At 34.7% G+C, this 21,542-nt stretch overlaps 1 protein-coding gene across 1 annotated transcript in view; it reads left to right on the forward strand.

The window, feature by feature from the left end:
• The window catches only part of LOC135210686 (mitogen-activated protein kinase kinase kinase kinase 5-like), a 97,268-nt gene that overhangs the window by 44,602 nt on the left and 31,124 nt on the right, over window positions 1–21,542 (forward strand). The window contains exons 9-11 of the mRNA XM_064243461.1: window positions 6,320–6,412; window positions 7,354–7,480; window positions 19,068–19,106. Of these exons, the coding sequence (XP_064099531.1) occupies window positions 6,320–6,412; window positions 7,354–7,480; window positions 19,068–19,106 (259 nt within the window). The remainder of the gene's footprint in view (window positions 1–6,319; window positions 6,413–7,353; window positions 7,481–19,067; window positions 19,107–21,542) is intronic.

Raw genomic sequence — 21,542 nt, forward strand, 5'->3', positions numbered from 1 at the left:
TTTATTTCTTTTCCCAGGTAGTAATGTTTTATTTGCTTGGAAAGGGATGCTGATGCTACTTCTGTTGTGGGAGGGGTCCTTAAGTAGTGACCGGAGGATTGTACTGTGCTGGTTCACACCAAGTTTTTTAAGGCAAAGGAAGAGGAAAATTCTCAAGAGTATCATTTTCTAGACTCGCTCTCTCTCTCTCTCTCTCTCTCTCTCTCTCTCTCTCTCTCTATCTCTCTCTCGTCTCTCTCTCCTCTCCTCTCTCATCATCTCTCCTCTTCTCTCTCTCTCTCTCTGTTTTTTTTTTTTTTTTACAACAGCTTATATTACGCAATTGTGTTGTCTGGCTCATTCAATTAATTGTCGGGTCCACACAAGTGTTTTAGCCTCTGCAGTGAACATTGTTGTGGAAGACTCCGGAAGCTCTTATAGGTGGAGCTTAGTATAATTGCAGCCATGGCTCGGCTGAGATTTTTCTTGCAGAGACCCAAATTGTTGGGTAGCCATGTCTAATGGGAGCTTTTTTTCTCTCCCAAAGGAGGGCAAGTGTTACCCATTCATTTATAGCACTATCAGATACTGGGATGTTGGAGACAAATAGGATTATTTCTGCCATAAACTTCTGATTCCCAGTCACCACAAAATTCTGAAATTCCATCTCAACATGGTAGATTGTTTCAAAAGTGAAGAGACTATTTTCCATTAGACTGGAGAAAGGTTGCTTTTGTGGCTTTCATTGCTATATTATTCCTGTTAAAGGAGGAAACAAGTGTCATTGTACTGGGAAAGGCCACGCTGTCCCAAAATTCTCTATGCTCAACATTAGTCAGTTTTCCTTTTATTAATGAGGTATTTTCCACTGGGTGAAAGGATGCACATTGAGGTCTTGCCAAGGGCTATAGGGGTAGATATTGGTAATTGTGCTACTTTCTGATTTTAGGTATATTTATTGTTTGACTTGGTCCTATTATTATTACCAGTCATTGGAACTCTGGGAGTGAGTAGGCTCTGTTTTATTATCTGTTCTGATTTCAATGGGATCTAGACAACTGATTCAACTTCTTTTGGGGCTTTGGGTTTTTTATTACCCTGTTCGACGACCTAAGATTTTTGGTGAGAAACCCTATCCCTGCCTGTGCAGCCTTGCTATCATCTTGTTTAAAGGATGAGAAATTTTTTAATATCACACCTAATTCCATATCCAGGACAAACCTGAGTTCCTCTTGGTAATCATGGATAGCCTCTCTATGTTGATGCCCAGTAGCAAGGTCATCCTAGATACTGTTCATGATTTCCTTCCAGAATTTGAAAAGTACTGCAAGTGGAATTTTTTCATCAGGGAAACCTACATGAACTGATGAGCCAAGGCAGTCATATCACCACTGCCTGGCCGTGTAGCAAGTACAGCAAGGTGAATTTCCTATTTGGGAAGCCAAGATGAACAAGCCAAGGCAGTTGTATCTTCACTGCCTGACAACAGAAAGTACAGCAAGCAGAGTGTTCTTATTAGGGAAGCCTGCATGAACTGGTTGAGCCAAGATAGTCATATCACCATTGCCTGGCAGTACAGGTGGCCCGATGTTAACGGCGCAATCGCTCAGCGGCGAATCGGATTTACGGCTGTCGTCAAGAATATTCATTTAAAAAATGAGACATTTTTACGGCACCATTTTCAGTTAACAGCGCCGCTAACGCCGTTGTCTAACGAGTTCATACATTTGTAGAAATGCCATTCAGACCATAAAGGGTATGCAAATTATATTAACAAATTTTATGGAGAGTTATTACATAAGTATTAGGGTAAAATATATGCCTCTGACTGTTCTATGCCGAAAATATCGAGTTACATAAGGGCAAATTTGGCTATGGATGTGTTAATTTATAAATGTTCATGCTTTTATGTTTAAAATGTGTATGAAAATTTATTACGTATAGGGTATTTTTATTTCTGCACAGAAATATGATACGAAGACAGCTTTTGAAACTGCCCTTCACACGTTATCAGATACAATGTTTTTTCATGTTCTTTCTTGTGGGCTGCCGCCTGCGATTGATGTGTCGATTTTATAAATGTTCATGCTTTTATGTTTAACCCCTTCTTTACCGGGTGGGTGAGCAGAATGTAAACATTGCGTTCGCTGCCGAACTGAATCTCTCGGTAGTGACTCCAGTTTGGAGGGGTGCCGATCGTAAAAATATTTGCCAAAAATACACTAATCAAGACAGGCTAATGAAATTATCAGGTATTATTAGCACTATAATAACGCATATTCTCTGTGAGTTTTATCATCCTACAGGGAAAATAAATGATTTTATGAAAAAAAATATGAAACTCAGTGTCCCTTGCAGTGTCCCTTGTACAAGGGACACTGGTGGTCGGTGAGAAAACTACAGTCTTGAATAGAAATTCAGTCTTACAGAATGTTGGTATATCCACCTGGAACATGCACATAAAGTACGTATTATCAAAATAGAACAGTAAATAAGCACGTAATAACAAAAAAAAGAGCAACAACTAAAGCGAAAGCCCCGCCAATAAATATGGAAATCGCAAATTTTATTAGTATATCTCTCAAAAATTGGTCGATGTCATTTTCTAAGATTAGTTTAATCACAGAAAACAACTTTAGGGGCATCTAAACTAATTTTTCAAGTTTCTTGTCCTCAGAAAAAATAGCTTTTTTGCTTTTTCTCTGGTTTGGTTTTTTATATATAAAGTTACTATAAGGCTTTATTTTTACCTTCATTTATCTGGTGTTCATACCTTTTATTTGTAAAATGTAATAAGTGAATAAATAAATAGATACAGTAAATGATGATGCAACTGGTTTTATACTTGGGTAGAAGTTATTACATGTTTACGCTTGTCTGGTTTTGTGATTTTTTGTTGAGACGCAGTTCATCTGTCACCTACACACTACTATAAGCAGTAATAATATTTTTTTGGGTTCATCATACGTCTGGCATCGTGTCATACTGTTTATTTTGCTCCAAACTCTTCAAACCGAAATTACAGAATGATTGGAAGTCCCTATCTGAAAAGAGGAGTTTTGGTGGTACGTAACTTTTATGCACCCGGGGCGGTGTAGTAGACTTGAATGGTGGTGCCCACCTACCTCCAAACAAACTTTCAGTAATGAAGAGGTTAAAATGTGCATGAAAATGTATTACGTATAGAGTATTTTTATTTCTGCTGAAATATGATAAAAAGGCAGCTTTTGAAACTGCCCTTCACGTTATCAAATACGATGTTTTTTCATGTTCGATCTTGTAAGCCGCTGTCTGCCGCTCTTCCAAAAATATAGACTTAAAAAGAGTGCAAATTTAGCGATCGATGTGTCGATTTTTTAAATGTTTATGCTTTTATGTTAAAAATGTGTATGAAAATATATTACGTACAGGGTATTTTTATTTTTGTACATAAATATGATACAAATTAAGGCAGCCTTTGTTAACTACGCTCCATGTTGTCAGGGGATGTTTTTTCATGTTCGTTCTTGTCCGCCACTGTTCCGAAAAATGCATGGTGTGATTTTTATTAATTATGTATCTTTTCCATAAATCCTTTAAAAAGTTATACATTACTTCACTGTATCCAATAATATTGTATGTATTCTCATATTACTGTATTATAAAATACTATGGCAAATCTAAGCCAGTATTCTGCAGAGTGGCCAATGTTGTGGTTTGAAATCAGCTGATGGCAAATACGAGTTTGTTTCGCCATAATTAACGCAATTCTGAGCAAATTCTCTTCCTTCTAGTTAGCATAAATGAATATCTAGATAGTACTTGACTTATATGAGACAAGGTTATTTTTCTTCATACAATGTGTTTTTAGGTGGAAATATGATTTGAATATGTCTCATTGTGAATGTGAACTTCTTTTTTTTTCGTGAACAGGTTACGTTGGCGGCATGTTTATAGAGTCAAAATTACGTGATTCCGTTCGCAATTGTCCTTTGTATCATCGTAATATGAACTTTACGTTATTTATCTTATATCGGCGTGAAACCAACAGTAAAATGTGTTCTTTCAAGCACAGTAGTTTTGATTAAAATGATTTTATCTCAATTTTACCTACAGTTGTGTTTGATGGCATACGTTTACTGGAGTTTTATCATTGTTGCTGATGTACGATAATAGTCATTAGCAGCTTGAACAGTTTTCTCAGCTTCAGTTATAACTAGGTTTAAATTTAACAGTACATTTCCCGATTGATCTCAGTTCTATTCTACATAACGCCATTTATAACAACTACGGTAATAGTGTACTGTGTAGTACGATGATTGAAATATAAGCCAAACGGATGTGATCCAATTCGGTTGTACTTAGAAAAAAAAAAGTTTCTCGTTCAGTTGTTCATGGCTGTACATGTTCACGCAACGAGTATAACGTTAAAACCATACTTTCATCATTCTCTTTTGCTGTTATTGAACGTATGTAACTAGAAGATGGGATAAAGTTAGGCTATTGTAATTTGGTCTCATAAAATCGGACTATCGTAAGACGAATTGTCGTAACTTGAACATTACAGCTACCTGTACACTGTATAAACCTTATTATATCTTTACATACTCTAGACACCCAAAGGATTAAAGCTAGGCTTTTTCCACTCTACAGTATTTATAATGCTATAATGTATTGTACAGTACTACTGTACAGTAAATTCTATAGTACTATACTGCATAAATATAATTTTACTTATTGCGCCATTGTGGGATTACGGTGCCTTTGACTGGTCTAGAGTTTCAAAAGAAGGTGTGCAGCAACCGTAGGCTTTAAAATTGCTCGGCGTCGAAAATCACTTAGCGTCGGCGGCCAGGAACGGAACCCCTGCCGCTAACCGAGGGCCGCCTGTATAGGTAATCAAGATTAATCAAGACTTTGTTGGTCTCTTTTCACAGGCAGATCATTACTATTGCATCTTAGAGGTTGAACTAAGCTACTCTCAAGCTTGGCTTACTTTTTGGAGGAAGCTACTTTGAAGTCTGTACCAGATTTCTCTTGTTTTCCCAAAAAATTTTATGTATTGGTATGTTATCCTGAACATCTTTGGCCCAGTAGCAACAGATGAACAAGTTTCATCTTCACAGAATCATCTTCATTCTCTCTTTAATCAACACAACTTGGCTTTCTGCTAAACCTAAGGTTTCAAGGGTTTCACATTGTTCCATCTTGTAAGAGGCTGGTGTGCATGTTCATTAGTTATTAGTTCTGTCTTGTAAGAGGCTCCAGTCTAGCTCTTGACCCCTTCTTTTCCCTAAGAACGTGGGGTTCATTACTACTAGTCCTATTTCTTTGGAGCTCTATTGATATCTTCAAGTCCTTATCTTCCTTTTGGAAGATTACAGCAGCCAACATAAGTAGATATTCAAGCTATGGATTCAATATTATTCTTGATTCCAAGGAGCCATTTCTTTTTTTATCCCTTCAGGTCCGGGGTTTCCAACCTAAGTAGATATTCAGGATTGTTAAAGTTGTAGGTTTATGAAGAAACTTGTATATTTTTTTAAATATTTTAATTAAAACCCTTTACTTTAATCAGAATGGCCCACCTTTCAACCCCCCACAGCTCTTTGTAGCTGGATCAGACTAATCAAGCATTGATTCTGTTAATTATGGGGAGACCTATAGAGTACTATGTACATATTTATGCCTGCTTACCAGAACCATCAGGTAACCTGCCATTAGCATTTTTAAAGTTTTTGGTTTATATTGGGAAAAACTTGAAACATTTGTAGTTTATAAATTTTCTTGGAGGCTTCTGGTTGTAAAGATTTCAGATTCTTTGTAGAAACAACCATTGAAAGAGACTACAAAATATTTCAATTTGCCCTTAAATCTCAATAGCGCACCTTGTTTGGACCTTGACCAGGAAGTGACAAAGCATCTTTGCACTGCAATTATTAGCTGAAGAGTTTACTGCAAAGCCAACTTTATTGTTTTCTCTATATTCCCAAGGCATTTTAATCAGTTTATTTGAGACCTGGGTAAACTTATGAAGAGTCAAAAGGAAAGGCTGAGATTTACTGGAACATTGTCAGTGCGCTATTCACTACAGTACTACTTTGATACAACCTAGTAGCTATACAGCAGCAAGGGTAAAGACCTCAGGAGACTTCATACTTACAGAGTTCACTCTTCATTTTTAAGATAATTTTTCTTTTGGGCAATTGTCTTTTTATATTGTGCTACTATGTTTTGATGATTTGTAGACTGTGGTTTAATTTCTTTGTTGTGGAAAATCATCAGGGAAAGTGCTTAATTTAGCTGAAACAAACTTCATGGGAATATTTCTATGTACTAAGTAGGTACTATTCTTTTTCAGATCTTGTAAGAGTAGTCAATTTACAAGGGAGAATAAAGGAAAGGAAAAAACAAACATCTGAACTCAAATTTGACTTCAATGTAGATTCTATTGGTAAGTTTTCTTTGTGTATGTCTGGAAGCAAGTGATTATATATATCTGTATGTAATATCATGAGAGCAAGGTATAACCATGTTATGAACATTACACACTAAATGGTGTTTAGGTTATTAGTCAGTTGTAACAATTTTAACTTTTAATGCACTTAAAAATTTGGATATTATGTTTTTTTGCTGTCCAGTTCATATGAGGCATTTTTTCCTATATTATCATTAAAAAGTGGTTCTATAGCCATTGAGAAATCAAGTCTGAATTTATCAGGTTAAGCATGAAGTTTTAGGAAGTTTTGTATAAAAAGTTCTATTAAAAAGCACCATTTTTGCTATTCGTTATGATATTTTGGGTAGCTTAGCAACCTTAATTGCCCCCTTCAGTAATCTTTTTTAAAAGTCAAGAATAATGGTCAGGATGACTTGTTCAGTATGCACGGTTAGTATTATAAAAAGACCAACCTCATATTCTTTCAAAAAGTATATGATCCAGTGGATTCAGTGTATATCTAAAACACCATACACTGAAGAATTCCATCTTCTGTGCTCGACAAATGTAGTCACTGGAATATGCTTGCAGATTGCAAGATTGCTTTCGACTACCATCAGTGACCTTGTTACATATTTAGTAATGTTAATGAAGCTTAATAATAATTTATTATATTTAGAATATCTGAGAAGTATAATGTACAGCAATATTTACTATCTTTTAGATAATTTGATACTGTTTGTTGAGGCATTTTGCCCCAGATACCTGAAGCTTGTAATTTGATTTAGTAACTGATTTTTCAATGCTAACAAGTATACTTAAATATTATCTCTACACTGACAAGAAGGTTGCTTGTAAAACCTAAGATTATTTGAATATGTAAAATTATAGGATTTTTTGGCCTTTTGTATTCTTTAATATTATGGTTTTAACTTTAGTTATTCTTTTTTTTTCAGTATGTTTAACTGATAGTGTATTAGCATTTCATGAACATGGAATGCAGGGACGAAGTTTCAAGAATGGTGAAATAACACAAGAGATTATCGACAATTCAAGAATATTCAGATTACTAGGTTCTGACAGGTAAGTGGATTATTATAACAGTATATAAGCAGATATATCATTAATTTTAAATTATTTACTTTTAATATATATTATATGGCTAAATATTCTTTGATATTTCTGACAGTTGTTTTACAGATTTTGTCATCTCTTCAAGACTATTATGAACCTATTATCTAATATTTGTAGTTCAGAGACAATATTGAATGTAATTTAACACTTGATTTGATTTTTTTATCTACATATTTAAAAATTCATTTACAAATTCTACATAACTTCATATTCTACAGTACAGTATTAGTGTTACATGGTTAAGAATTACCTGATAGACACAGTGATCCATCAAAGTTTACTTATGTAAAAAATTAATAAATGAAAATCAATTAAACATATTTGTGTTGACCATTTTATCTATGTAATCTGTTCTTTAACTGGCCAATGGTGGTAATATTCACAACCTTTCTTGGTATTATATTGTAAAGTGAGGCTATCTTACATATGAAGAAATTCCCACAGTGTTTGGTGTCAAAACTTTATTGTTCTATTTTCCTTGTGATAGACACAACTTGGTTAATGTTTAAGGAAAGTAGATACATGTATGGATGTTCCTATGGGGATACAAACCAATGCCTTTCACATAGGACTATGTAAAGTCCTTTTATTGGAGTGCTGTTGTTGAGACCTGGAAGCAAGGGTAGCTACATGGTGGAGATGGAGGGTTGGTGGGGGGTGGGGTGGGATGCACTCACTCAGCCCATTCTTGCTCTTAAGTGTGTGTTGAATTTAGATAAGTAGCCTGCTACTTTTTTGTTACTTCATGCATTTTGTGTTTTTTGTATTTTTTACCTTTTTGTTTCTGTTGTGTTTTCCCAAAATGGAGAAGAAACATGAGCAATGCCATTTGTAGGGATTCTATGTTTTGCATACCTTTTTGTATTTTAGTGCTGACCTCATTATCAGTGCATTTTTAAAAGCTTACAGATTGTGGCAATCTAGCCACCTTAGATATCCAAGGTGTCTAGTTGATGGTATTATAGTTTGGTGGTTCTTACCTTTACTGCTTTTATTCTTTCTTTGTTCTTCCTCTTGTATGGGACTCAGAATTCACAATGTACTGCATTTGTGATTGGGGACTAACAAGTGCATTACATTAACTTACTATGGTCTCCTTTTTCTTAATAGTAATTTATGTTATATGTTCATATTTTCAGCCCTCTTTTCTGCTTCTGTACATTAACTTGAAGGGTTTGAGTCACTAGTTGTAATGACTTCAGAACTTTCTTTTCATGACAACTCTGTCTCCTTATCAAGTTGACATTCTTATTTTCATTACCTATATGCATGAATTTATATTTTATCTTGAGCTGAATGGCAACTGCCCTCCTTTTAATGACCATTCAACAATGTTCTTGGAATTAGTTGATTGCTCTATCATTAACAGCACCAGTATCTATTTTTTTGAAGTCATCAAATTAGCTCATTTTGCTACTCGGCATAAAGTGTGGGTCAATCATGCAGATATAGCAGACACAAAACCAATCCTTGAGGAACACAACTTTGACTTTTTACCAGTAAGAAGATGGCTCATTGATATGAACATTTTTATATTCAGTTCCTTTGCCAGTCTTCTGTCTAGTCTCCTATTTGATCTGTAATACCATAGTACTTTTACTTGATTCATGTTAACTGCCTAGAATTAGAGTGTCTGATTCTGTATGTCTCATGTTTTTGGCTATGATATAATATATTCAATTAATATAAGTCAGGTGGATAAGCCTGTAGTTGCCTGGTGGTTCCTAGGAACCCTTCTTGAAAATTTTTTTGAATTTTCTATTTTAAAAATCTTCATTACAGTTCTTTGCTTCAAGAATGCTTTGTTAATATCAGAATTGAGGATGATTTTTTTTCTGCTTTTCTGATAGGTGTCTGGTGGAATCATCTAGACCTGAGTATTATTTGTTTGATTCAGCTGTGTACTTCAACATCTCATTTTGTAGGTACAGGCGCTCTCCTGGTTACAATCTTTCATTCACAGTTACTTCAAATTTATGATGAAAGTGAAAGTACACATTCAGCAGAAAGTGTATTTTGAATACTGAATTTTTAATTTTCCAATCATCACTTGGTTGCTAGCGTATACAACTGATACTCTATAGTGCTCTTTATTGCTCAAATTTTATTTTTGGATGTCCTCATGCATCTGTGTTTTCATGTCTGGATGGATATACCATCTGTCTCCTGTTATTGGTAAGATCAATTAAGGAAGGCAGTTACTCTTGGTAACTTTGGATAATCACCAACTGTGAGGACAACATGCTTAAAATGATCATGGCACAGGAACTTACGTCTTCGCAGTTTACAACTTTGGCCATCATAAAAGATCAGAAGTGATTAAGTGATGTTGTGAAGTTTTTGATGTTAGTATAATCTACTGTCATCACAAAGAAAAAGAGCTGGGCTGACTGATGAGGTGGAAAAATTACTTGTCACAAGGATTTAAGACCGTATAGACAGAAGAGTGCGCTGCTTAGTCAACTGATATCCAGGCTAAGGCAGTAAGTCTTTCTGAAACCCGTTAAAAGCATGCCGATGATCCTACAGATACACAGTAATTTACAGCAAGTCATGGGAAGTTTCAGTGCTTCAGAAGGCACTATTATTTTACCATCTAATCTTCAAACATTCTTCAGTGCCAGTTTGCTTTCATTTGTTTATGTTAATGGTGGTTACCCATATAACCTTTCTGGTTTTCACTTTCAATACATGACACAGTTAATTCAATGTGATTTTAATATTGTCCAACTGTGGACAAATACAAGTGTTGTAAGTATGTTAAAGGTAGGCTAGGCTAGGTTGTTTGTTTGGATAGGTGTGCTTGAATGCATTTTTGACTAATTATTTTAATTATAATTATTCAGAAGATGAACCCTATACATATGGAACGAGCCTACAGGGGCCATTGAGGTGAAATTCAAGCTTCCAATGATTATGGTGCTCATTACAAAGTAATTGAAGGTAAAAGGAAAATATAGAGAGAAGAGATCTCTCGTATTTCTCTCCTATTAAAAAGAAAAAATAAATTAATAAATAGATGAAAATGTATTTAAATCCAAGGGAAATAACATAAGGGTAGTATTGCATTGCTCTTCACTTGAAGGTTTGAAGTTCCAGTTGCATGGCATCTACAGGGAAACTGTTCCACAGTCTAACAGTATGAAATTTTGAAGTTCCAATTGCATGGCATCCTCAGGGAGACTGTACCACAGTCCTGCAGTGTGAGGAACAAAGGACCTCTGGAACTGATAAGTTTGACAGCAAGGCATATTTACTGCATATTTGTGCTGTTTAACTGTGAATCTGGTTGCTTTTGGCAGGAAAAGCGGATCATGGATCAATTATGAATGAGAGATATCTCTATTAAAATACAAATGATGAAAAAATGACAGAGACCATCCGTTGATAGTCCAAGTCATAACTGCTAACATTTAAAAATGGGCAACTACCGCCATGAGCAACTCTATCTGAAAGAGATAAATCTCTGGCAGAAGGGACATCTTTAGTGGAGAACACTATTCTAGTAAAGGAAGCACAAATGACCTTTTGAACAATACCCAACTTTCGTCCAGCATTATTGAAACTTTCATTAGATGTTTCTCAAAAGTAATATGTTAATCAAAAGTTACACCTAGAATGGTTATTAAAGCTTCAGACTCTTTTAGCAAAGTCCCATCCACCTGAAGGGGAGGATGGAGTGGAAAATCTGTACAAGATCTGCTAATCAATAGTGTTTTTGTTTTACTAGAGTTCAGCCTCATACCCCTCCAACTAGGCTAGTCAGTGATCCAGTCCATGTCCCAATTGAGGGTGAGGACAGCTTCATTTCTCATAAGTGGAGACTTTACTACACCCACAAGTGTTGCATCATCGGCATGAAAATAATATGGGACGAAGAACACTACCCTTCGGAACTCTGGACACATTAGATCCTGGAATATTTACACCTTATGATAGTTTTACAAGTTTTACAATCGGAATATAGTCCCATTGTAATTCAGGAAGTCTAAATTATTCATGTTCTGCATTAATAAGTCATGGACATCATTCAGTACAATAATTTTTGATCAAATAGATAGTTATATTTCTTGAGATTTGAATGTGATGGCCTGGTGCATAATTGATTAGTGATTCAAATCTCTAATGCCTATTTAACGTTTCCGTATCTTATTCAATAGTTGATTTGATGAGGAGGCGTTCACATTATTACATATTTCCAATTTGTTCACTTGTAGATATGATTCCCAAGTGGTGCTGTATACTATCATGGTCTTGCAGGTAATGCAGATGGATACTCTTTGGGTAAACTTTTTGATGAGCAACTCTTAGGATGCTAAGGAAAATGGGAATAATTTCATGATCTTTGATGAAATTGTTGGTCCTTAGTATAGCTTCAAGATCAGTTTTCTATAAGTCAGTCACAAACTTTTATATTGTATTAACAGAAAATTTAAAATGTTTATCTTCCATAAATACCAACCACTCTATTTCACAGTTCATTTAAATGGTTTTATCCTTTCAGACATTTCACCTTGTTTAAGCAGCCTTTGTATTGTTGTGTATTGAGTAAGGAGCTCCCTCTAGTGATAGGACTCACCAGAGTACAAGAATAAATTTTCTAGTATATGTTGACTATTTTCATTCATTACTGCACCATCATGGGCAGTATAACATGAGTAAAATAATGGGATTTAGAGGTATAATGAAAGGTAAACTTCAGCAGGGAACAAATATTATCAGGTCAATTTAGCATACCTGAAGGGATTTGATACAGTATGGTGAATTTACTGGTTCTTAAGATATGGATGTAATACACTCATGCCCCAAACTTATGTGAGGTTAGGTTCCAGAACCCCTTGCATGGCACTGTCTCTAAAAATGTTAATGAATGTTTATTTCTAGAGTTTAAACATTCAATATTACCCTAATCATGCTCCCAAAGTATTAAGCTAACTTTTAAATGAAATTAAAGTTATTGTAAAAAGTTAAGTATATCTTACTTTAACCAGACCACTGAGCTGATTAACAGCTCTCCTAGGGCTGGCCCATAGGATTAAATGTTTTTATGTGGCTAGGAACCAATTGGTTACCTAGCAACAGGACCTACAGCTTATTGTGGGATCCGAACCACATTATATCGCGAAATTAATTTCTAATCACCAGAAATAAATTCCTGATTCCACGTTGGCAAAGCGGAAAATCGAACTCCCGCTATCGAATCGGTAGGCGAGCACGTAAACCACTCGTCCATTTCATTTAAAAGCTGATACATAATCCTTAAAAAAAGAAATTAATGGTTGTAAAGAAATTGTAAGTACAGGCAGCTCTTGGTTAGTGTTGTTATCAGTTAGCGGCATTTTACTTTTACGGCGCTTGTTCAACATATTCATTACTGGGTTTTACCCTCCATAGGGTCGTAGGGTTTATAGCACCATTGTCTGGTTGTTGGTGGCCTAGGCAAAGTGCCGAGACCACCTCATAAAATACAAACAATGAATAGGCATCTTTTCCTTGGCTCTTTTATAAAGTTATCCTTTACTTCACTGTATCCAGTAATATTGTATGTAGCCTGATGTTACTATTGTATCATAAAATATGCAAGCAAAGCTATCATGTTTTGGTCTGGAAAAATTAGCTGAGGGCAAAGGTAAGATTATTTCGCCCTATTTAACTCAATTGAAACTAGTACAAGTTACGAAATTTTAGCACTCATAATTAATGGGTCTTTTAGTAGCAGTTAGGCAGATGGTCCCTGTTTCAGGAGTGGTTCTTTCTTTACTGTAAGTTTATCAACTTAACTGTGTTTTCTAACCAAACCATGTTTTCTAACCAAGCATGACATTCTCAACAACATAGATTCTCTGTTACATTAAGATACTCTGTTACATTAGCTAATCACATGAGTACCTCATGGCAGTTTGGTTCTCCAAATCTGCAGCCTTCCCCTGACCATTCTCAAGTGTAAGTGGACATATAAATAACGAGCACACAATTACACACCTCTAAAGTTACTTTTTCATAGTGCTCCCCATCTTTTTCATGGGGATAGGTTCCAGAACCTACCACAGAAATGCAAAAAATCTTTTCTAAAAATGCTTATAACTGGCTTATAACTGCCAAATACCCTGTGCCCCATAAACTTATAATGTTTATAACTGCCTATTTTAACATTTCACTGATTAAAATGATAGTTCAAACAAAAATATACCTTAAATTACCATACTAAAACAATTTAATGTCATTCCAAACAAAAGTAAATTTTCAAGTTGATACACTCCATAAAGAAAAATAACCTTGTCACATTTGAATAGAGTTTCTTGAGATTAATTTATGCTTCTATTTAGTGTAAATTAATCTCTAGAAACTCTATTCATATGTGACAAAGTTATTTTTCTTTATGAAGTGTATTAATTTGAAAATTTACTTTTCTTTGGAATGATAATAAATTGTTTTAGTATGGTAATTTAAGGTATATTTTTGTTTGAACTATCAAATTAATCAGTGTAATGTTAAAATAGGCAGTTATAAACATTATAAGTTTATGGGGCACAGGGTATTTGGCAGTTATAAGCCAGTTACAAGCATTTTTAGAAGGGATTTTTTGCATTTCTGTGGTAGGTTCTGGAACCTATCCCGATGAAAAAGTTGGGGAGCACTGTATGAAAAAGTAACTTTAGAGGTGTGTAATTGTGTGCTTGTTATTTATATGTCCACTTACACTTGAGAATGGTCAGGGGAAGGCTATAGATTTGGAGAAATAAACTGCCATGAGGTACTCATGTGATTAGCTAATGTAACAGAGAATCTGTTGTTGAGAATGTCATGATTGGATAGAAAACACGGTTAAGATGATAAACTTACAGAAAAGAAAGAACCACTCCTAAAACAGGGACCATCTGCCTAACTGCTACTAAAAGACTCATTAATTATGAGTGCTCAAATTTCGTAAATTGTACTAGTTTGCCATAAATTATTCTATATATAGGCCCCTAGAATAATTGTCTGTCAGATTTGGCCAAAAAAATTTCTGATACTGGCTGCTTTTTGTTCCCCATGAATGGAAATGTATAGAAGTACCTTCACTGAACCCTGTAGTTCTTCAAAGATAAGGAGAATTGCTCTGAGAGGCAAAGGAACAAGTATTCTGTATATACTACTGGCAGGATATGAGAGTACAGAAAGGCTAAGAACACAGAACCTTGGTCTCCTGTAAGGACACATATTGATTTCCAGTCTTTGATATGTGTCATGTAATTAAAAAATGCAGTTTATGGGCTTATCTGAAAGTTACAGAGTTTTTATTTATCTTGTGGGAGGGAGGGTTTAGAAAACTCTTCAAAAGTGCAGACATTACCTTGTCAGATCTACTTGAAGAATGTAAGTGCTTGTAGCTCATGGCTAAGGGCAGGCATTGATCATTGCTGCAGGCATATAACCTCTATTGCTGAGATTGACTTATTCTGCCATCTCAAAAACAGAAAGCCAGCTTTCAGAGAAATAATAGTATTGATAGGCTGAGAACTACTATGCCAACTGCAGAATGACCTCTACTTTGGTACAGATGAAGGCTGATGTCCTCTGCCAAAGAGCCTTTGCCTCCTGGGTTCTGCTGAAAATTGACCTAAATGTCTGTTTTTGCAGAAACAAAGAAAGTTCAATTGATGTAGGAATATCCTTTACATGGGGAACCTTATGATAAGATATAGTTTAAGTATTAGATAGTGTACAAACTCCTTTTTTTAGAGACTTGATAACTGACAGATCCTAGGGAACCAAGATTCTGTTACTGTGCTAACCTTTCTGTGTACTGGGAAGGCAGAAACTTCCAGGTCATCCCAGGCTGTATTATACATCTGAATTCCAGGTTACAGGATCTGAAAGAGTAGAACTTAGGCATATTTGTGATTAAGGCTGACCATGAATAAATTCACTCAGAGAATGCCCTTACTTTTTATTAAAGGGCCATTCTTAGTGAAAACTTGATTTTTCTAGCTGGGTGTATTTGCAACCATAAATTTCTTCCTGGCATGAACCTTGAGACAATTTCTACCTTGGTGATTTCTGGTTAGGTGAAAATTGAGTTATGCTCCAATATGTAGAAACTCCTGAATCAGGGACAAAGCATCTGGATCTAGGGTTCTGTCAGACAAACGAGCAGCTAGTGTGTACGTATCATAGAAATTGTCAGTGTTGCTTGCTAAAACTTTAACTTCCAGCTGACCTAGGAAGTATCCTTCTTGGCTTCTTCTTCCTCCTTTTATTTTAGTGTGCTGACAGACCACAATCACTGCCTACATCTTGACAGGGGTTTCTAAGAGAGATTTCATCTTGACAGGGGTTTGCAAGAGAGATTTCAGACTTCAGTGCTGAGTTCTGAAATGGGCTGTCACCAGTGTGGCCTTGGTAACTCCCAGGCAGGTAGAGGCTCAGACACCCTTCTTCAGTTTTGTGCTGCTTTAACTGTGACATTGCCCAGTAATGTTAGTCATACCTGTAAGATATGCAATCAACTGGCAGCAACTATTGTTTTGTATCATTATATGCAAGAAGCATTTGATAGTGATGAAGTCCAACAGGCAGAATTTTTGTACAGAAGAAGTCATAAAGACTGAAAATTTTCTAGTTTATTTCTCTTTTGAAGGATGAAATAACAAGAATGTATGTAGTCCTCTGCTGAATCAAGTTAAGTAAATATATCTTAGTTTAACCAGACCACTAAGCTAATTAACAGCTCTGCTAGGGCTGGCCTGAAGGATTAGATATTTTTATGTGGTGCTAGGAACCAATCGATTACTCAGCAATGGGACCTACAGCTTATTGTGGGATCTGAACCACATTATATTGATAAATAAATTTCTAATCACCAGAAATAAATTCCTCTTGATTCCATGCTGGCAAAGCAAGCCGCGAACTCGAGCTACCAACCTCTGCTGAATAAGACTGAGGCTTGACCAAAGAAAGAAACAATGTCCATAGCATAGGAGAGGTGGAACATACATCCTGCCTATGTGAACTCTCGAGAGTTTCCAGCCGTGTGACTGGCTTATCAACAGCCAATTAGGATCATCATAAGGGACTGGCCTAGACATCAGAAGTGTGGTTGATGTGAATCTACTATAGTAATAAGTCACAAAGAAAACTACCAAAACAAGTACAGTTATGTAGCAAACTACCGTACGTACTTACTATCACAAAGAAGCGCTATGTCATACCTTGCCGATTCTAGTGTTATATCGAAAAAATATACCCACCTCTGCAACAGAAAATCAAAGTAAATACACAGTTATGTAGAAAATTAATGGGAGGTGAAATTATAAAGTTAAGTAACAAAAGAAGTGCAGACTTGAAGACCATAATGAATATGGCATCAGCCACACTGACAATGAGATGGTTACCTCACAGGAGGTCCTGGGGTCTTACCAACGAGTTGCTGTTTTCTATCAACAATTTTAAGAGGGACTGAAGTGTCTGGGATGATTTCATATATACATAAATGACTTAATTATAACTCATGAATTTGTTGCGGAGTGACTTTTGCTTATTACAATGAACAACAAATTTTTTTTATTTAAATTAAAAGCAAAGTTAACAGAACCCCTACTCCTTTCTTGAGTTTACATATGGCTATACCAAAGCTTATGGGCCAACCCTATAGAAAAGTTAAGTATAATAAAACATAGGTCTCATTAAAGTACCTAATAGTATACTAATGATAATAATAATAATAATTAATAATAATAATAATAATAATAATAATAATAATAATTAATAATTAAAATAATAATAATATAATAATAATAATAAGAATAATAATATTATTAATAATAATTAATAATATTAATAATTAATAATAATAATTAATAATAATAATAATAATAATAATAATAATAATAATAATAATAATTAATAATAATAATTAATAATAATTAATAATAATAATAATAATAATAGTGAATGTGCACTGAGACTAATTTCCTCAAAATAGTGGTTGACATAACAATTGTGACACTTCGGCCACTCCATATTTTTTAGAAACTTGTAACTTGAAACTTACTATTTTTTTATTCTTACTCATCTAATTTTTTTCAACCAGTTGCAGTAATATTCCATAAGCATTTCGAAGCCTCTTTTTTATATATTTTATATATATATATAAAATACTCCTTTCTTTTTACATATCTGAAAGGGTTGAATTTTGGCAATTTTGTAAACACTGATGGGAAATCTGAAAATGTAAACATTTTGTTAACTGATGACAGTTTTTTTTTTCATTTTTTGGAAATTCCAAACAAGTTCCCAGCAGTGTTCTATATTAATCTGATGCGTTTTTATTTTTTATTTTTTGATGGTATGGAAATGAAAGGATTTCAGAATGAATTTTTTAAAGAAATTTATTAATGTTGTCCTAAATTCCTGATTTGAATGCCATGAGATGGCCAATAAATGAAGATTTCCCTTCAAACTGTCAGTCCCCTTCAAATTTTTCTCCACATTGAGTCTGATTTCGTAAATTTGGAGGACAAACCTTTGGTGAAGGACAAACCTTCGTAAATTTGAAAGGATTACAAGCGCCTCGGTGGCGTGGTTGGTATGGTGTTTACGTTCCACCTCGGTGGTCGCGGGTTCGATTCTCGGCCATTCCATTGAGGAGTGAGAGGTGTATTTCTGGTGATAGAAGTTTACTCTCGACGCGGTTCGGAAGTCATGTAAAGCCGTTGGTCCCGTTGCTGAATAACCACTGGTTCCGTGCAATGTAAAAACACCATACAAACAAACAAAAAATATCTATTAATTTGTTTTACTCATTATTTTTCATCAAACTAATATTTGTGGTTTTAGGATTACGTATGTAGTTCTCTGTATGGGATAAGCTTTTATAAGCATACAATTTACTACAGCTTCTATATAAACTTGAACAGTAGAGAAAACAACTCTTGCCTAGGCGGTCAAAGAAAAGACTGGCGTAGCGGCGTCGTCCTTGACCAATCCTGGCCTGAGCTACGCATGTGTTGCCAGATATCACAAGATTCCTTGCTTTCATCTGCTTTTTAACCGTATCCAGCTAGGTGCTAGAAATTATCCGATTGTTAAGACCTCAGGTTTGTAGCTATGAAAAATACAAATTGTCATAGAAAATTTGGCATTTTAATATATTTTCTTTATTTTGAGATGTTGCATGAAGTTATATCCTGAAAACTACCGTAGTTAAAAAACTTCAGATTTAAAGTATATTAACATAATATGGTTGTAAATTTATTTACGATGTGTGTACTGTTTGGTCTATCAATACGGTATATTGACTTACCAAGAAAAATGACTTTAATTGATAATTAATGGAAAGTTAACAGAAATTATTTATGGCTTTTTTGTGTACTTGCCATTTTTTTAATTCTTTTAAATGTCCAGATTAAGGAAGCTTTGCATATATTTATGATGTATGAAAGTTGAGGTGGGTTACAGTTCACAGTATACTTCATACTTTGCAAAGATTCTTTGATTGCATTTGATGTTTGATAGCTTCTTTATAATGTAGCCTTGGCTATTTTTAATACAGGCATATACGGGATTCATTTCAGCTGGACAATGTTCCCAGGTACTTGGCATGGTGTTTTTGTTTGTCAAACCACCAATCCTTCACAGCTTTCAGTATGAATTCAGTTAATGACTTGATCATAAGAGTGGTTATTGCTTTGCGAGTTTGGTACCGTTCCCAATAGAATGCATGTTTATCCTGGAGAGACTAAAGATTTTCTTAATTGTGAAATTACATTAAAGGTGTCCAGAAGATATTTTGAATATAACAATTTTAGTGCTGTATTCCCTTTATTGTGGGTGTGTTGTTATGTAACCTACAGTATAAAATATTTGTACACACACGCACAACTGATACCAGGTGTTCATTGAATGGCTTTTTCCCCCCCATACTGATGATAGTTTCACAGTACTATACATAATTTCTTAGATTTTTTCATGCATAATCAACATTACAAAGCTCTTTAAGTAATGATAAGCACTCATGTTCAAAAGATTCAGGGTAGAGAAACTCATAATACAATGTTAAAGGCATATTATTGACAATAACAACCCCATAAGGTTTTTTTTATTCTTTTCCTCCAGAGAATGCATTGAATACAGTAATGTATTTTATGATTTACTGTACTTGGTAGGCAGACTGTCTATCTCACAGGCAGCATATGTGCCTTTCTTGTTTCCCAGTAAAGAATTATTTTGGGTTTTTGGAGTCATTATCTAGGTATGGCAAAGAAGTGTGATAGCAAGAGTTATTTTGGATAGTCTCTTAGTCTCTCGGCATACATTATGAACTTAATATAAAAAAAATTCTGTGAATACATGTCCATATTTGACTTGGTCTAACATAACAAGGGTTTACTGGCAGTAACTGTGGGTTTGTAATTAATTAAAACTCTCAGCAGATCTGTCTCTTATCCTGTCAGTGTCTCCACTGATGTAATGAAGTTTATTGGCAGTAGGTAACCAGGTAACTGTGAGTTTAGAATTAATCAGAACCCTTGCAACAGTTCTGCCACTTAGCTTGTCAACTGCCTCCTTTGACGTAAGTCAATTCCTTTTTTTTTTTTCTTTTTACTACTACTTTTATTACCCATAGTTGATTTTAAATTTACAGTTCTAAAACTAATTTTTATACAGGAGTTATGTTAGGCAAAGTCTGTGGTTCTTTAGGCCTGAAGTGAACTGCATGAGTCACAAATCACACTCCATAAAAGACAGCCAAGCGACTTCTTACACAGAGTAATTAATGAAATTCTTGGTGATGAATATAGTGACCTTGATTTTATTGATGTTAACCATTGCATTATGAAAGCAGTGGTACTGATAATGAATCACTAACTTTGCCAGGTAATTGGCAAAGTGACAACATGGAAGGTATCCCTTTGCTTTCACTTGGGATCCTGGCATGAAATTTTAGAGTTCAAAATATAGACTGTATATTTTGAGGAGTTTCTTAGTGATAGTATTTTTTACTTACTGTGACTGAAGCTAATGGCTATGCCAAGCTGTTTTGGATGAAAACTGAAAAACTTGGTCTCATATTGCAAGGTTTATTATTGTGCATATTCAGGTAAAAAAAAAACAGGTGGTTAAGCATAACCCACACATGCTTTGCAATTTACCGCTTTTGCTTCAAAGGCAGCAAGCTAACTTATAAAAAAAACTAGAATGAGTCAACATTGGATATGTCATTAGAGAAAATTATTTATACAAGGTTATGAATAGTATAGTGTAAATAATCAAGTACATTTCATTAATCTCAAATAGTGGATGTTTTGTGTGAAAATTTCATACCTTAGGCCAAGACAAAAGGTTTTATGGCTAGGCAGTACTATCTATACTAAACTTAAACTTGAAACATTTTTTTAATATTTTAATGCATAATTACATTGATAGGCTACTATCATCTGGAAAAACCACAAAATTAAAAAATAAATTTTAATTTTTTTCATGTACCTTAAATTGGTAAATGTGTATGGGAAAAGTAGGCTAGCTTTTACAGATCAGAGTATTGATGTTATATTCATCAGTTTCTAATTCTTGCTATCAGTTAACTTAAGTATGTAAAGTGCAGCATTTCTGGTAATGAAATGATTATTGTTGTCCAATATTTGAAATTTCAACTGCAACATAAGCCAAAAGGGAAACAGTAAATAGAGACAATTATTTCATGAAACATGAGTAACAAAGTATAAAGTTTTCAATTAGGTTGAAATTATGATGTCATGTTTTTAATCTAGTACTAGTATTTAACATTTGTTATATAGTAAAAGTCTAATTATCTGGCATCCTGTAGTCAAGAAAACTTTCTGGTATGGCATTCAGATCAAAAAGTCCCACTGGATTAATACTGCTGGTTTGGTACCTTTCTGCTAATTGCCACACTTTATAAATAGCTAAGAGCACCTCCATAGTTTAAGTTTTCTTTATCAGACAACACCAAGACAACAGCTTCTCACTTATCTTGTTTTGCCAGTAAAAAATGGCACTTTAAATT

Source organism: Macrobrachium nipponense, chromosome 4 (assembly GCF_015104395.2).
Source record: "Macrobrachium nipponense isolate FS-2020 chromosome 4, ASM1510439v2, whole genome shotgun sequence".
NCBI lineage: Eukaryota > Metazoa > Arthropoda > Malacostraca > Decapoda > Palaemonidae > Macrobrachium > Macrobrachium nipponense.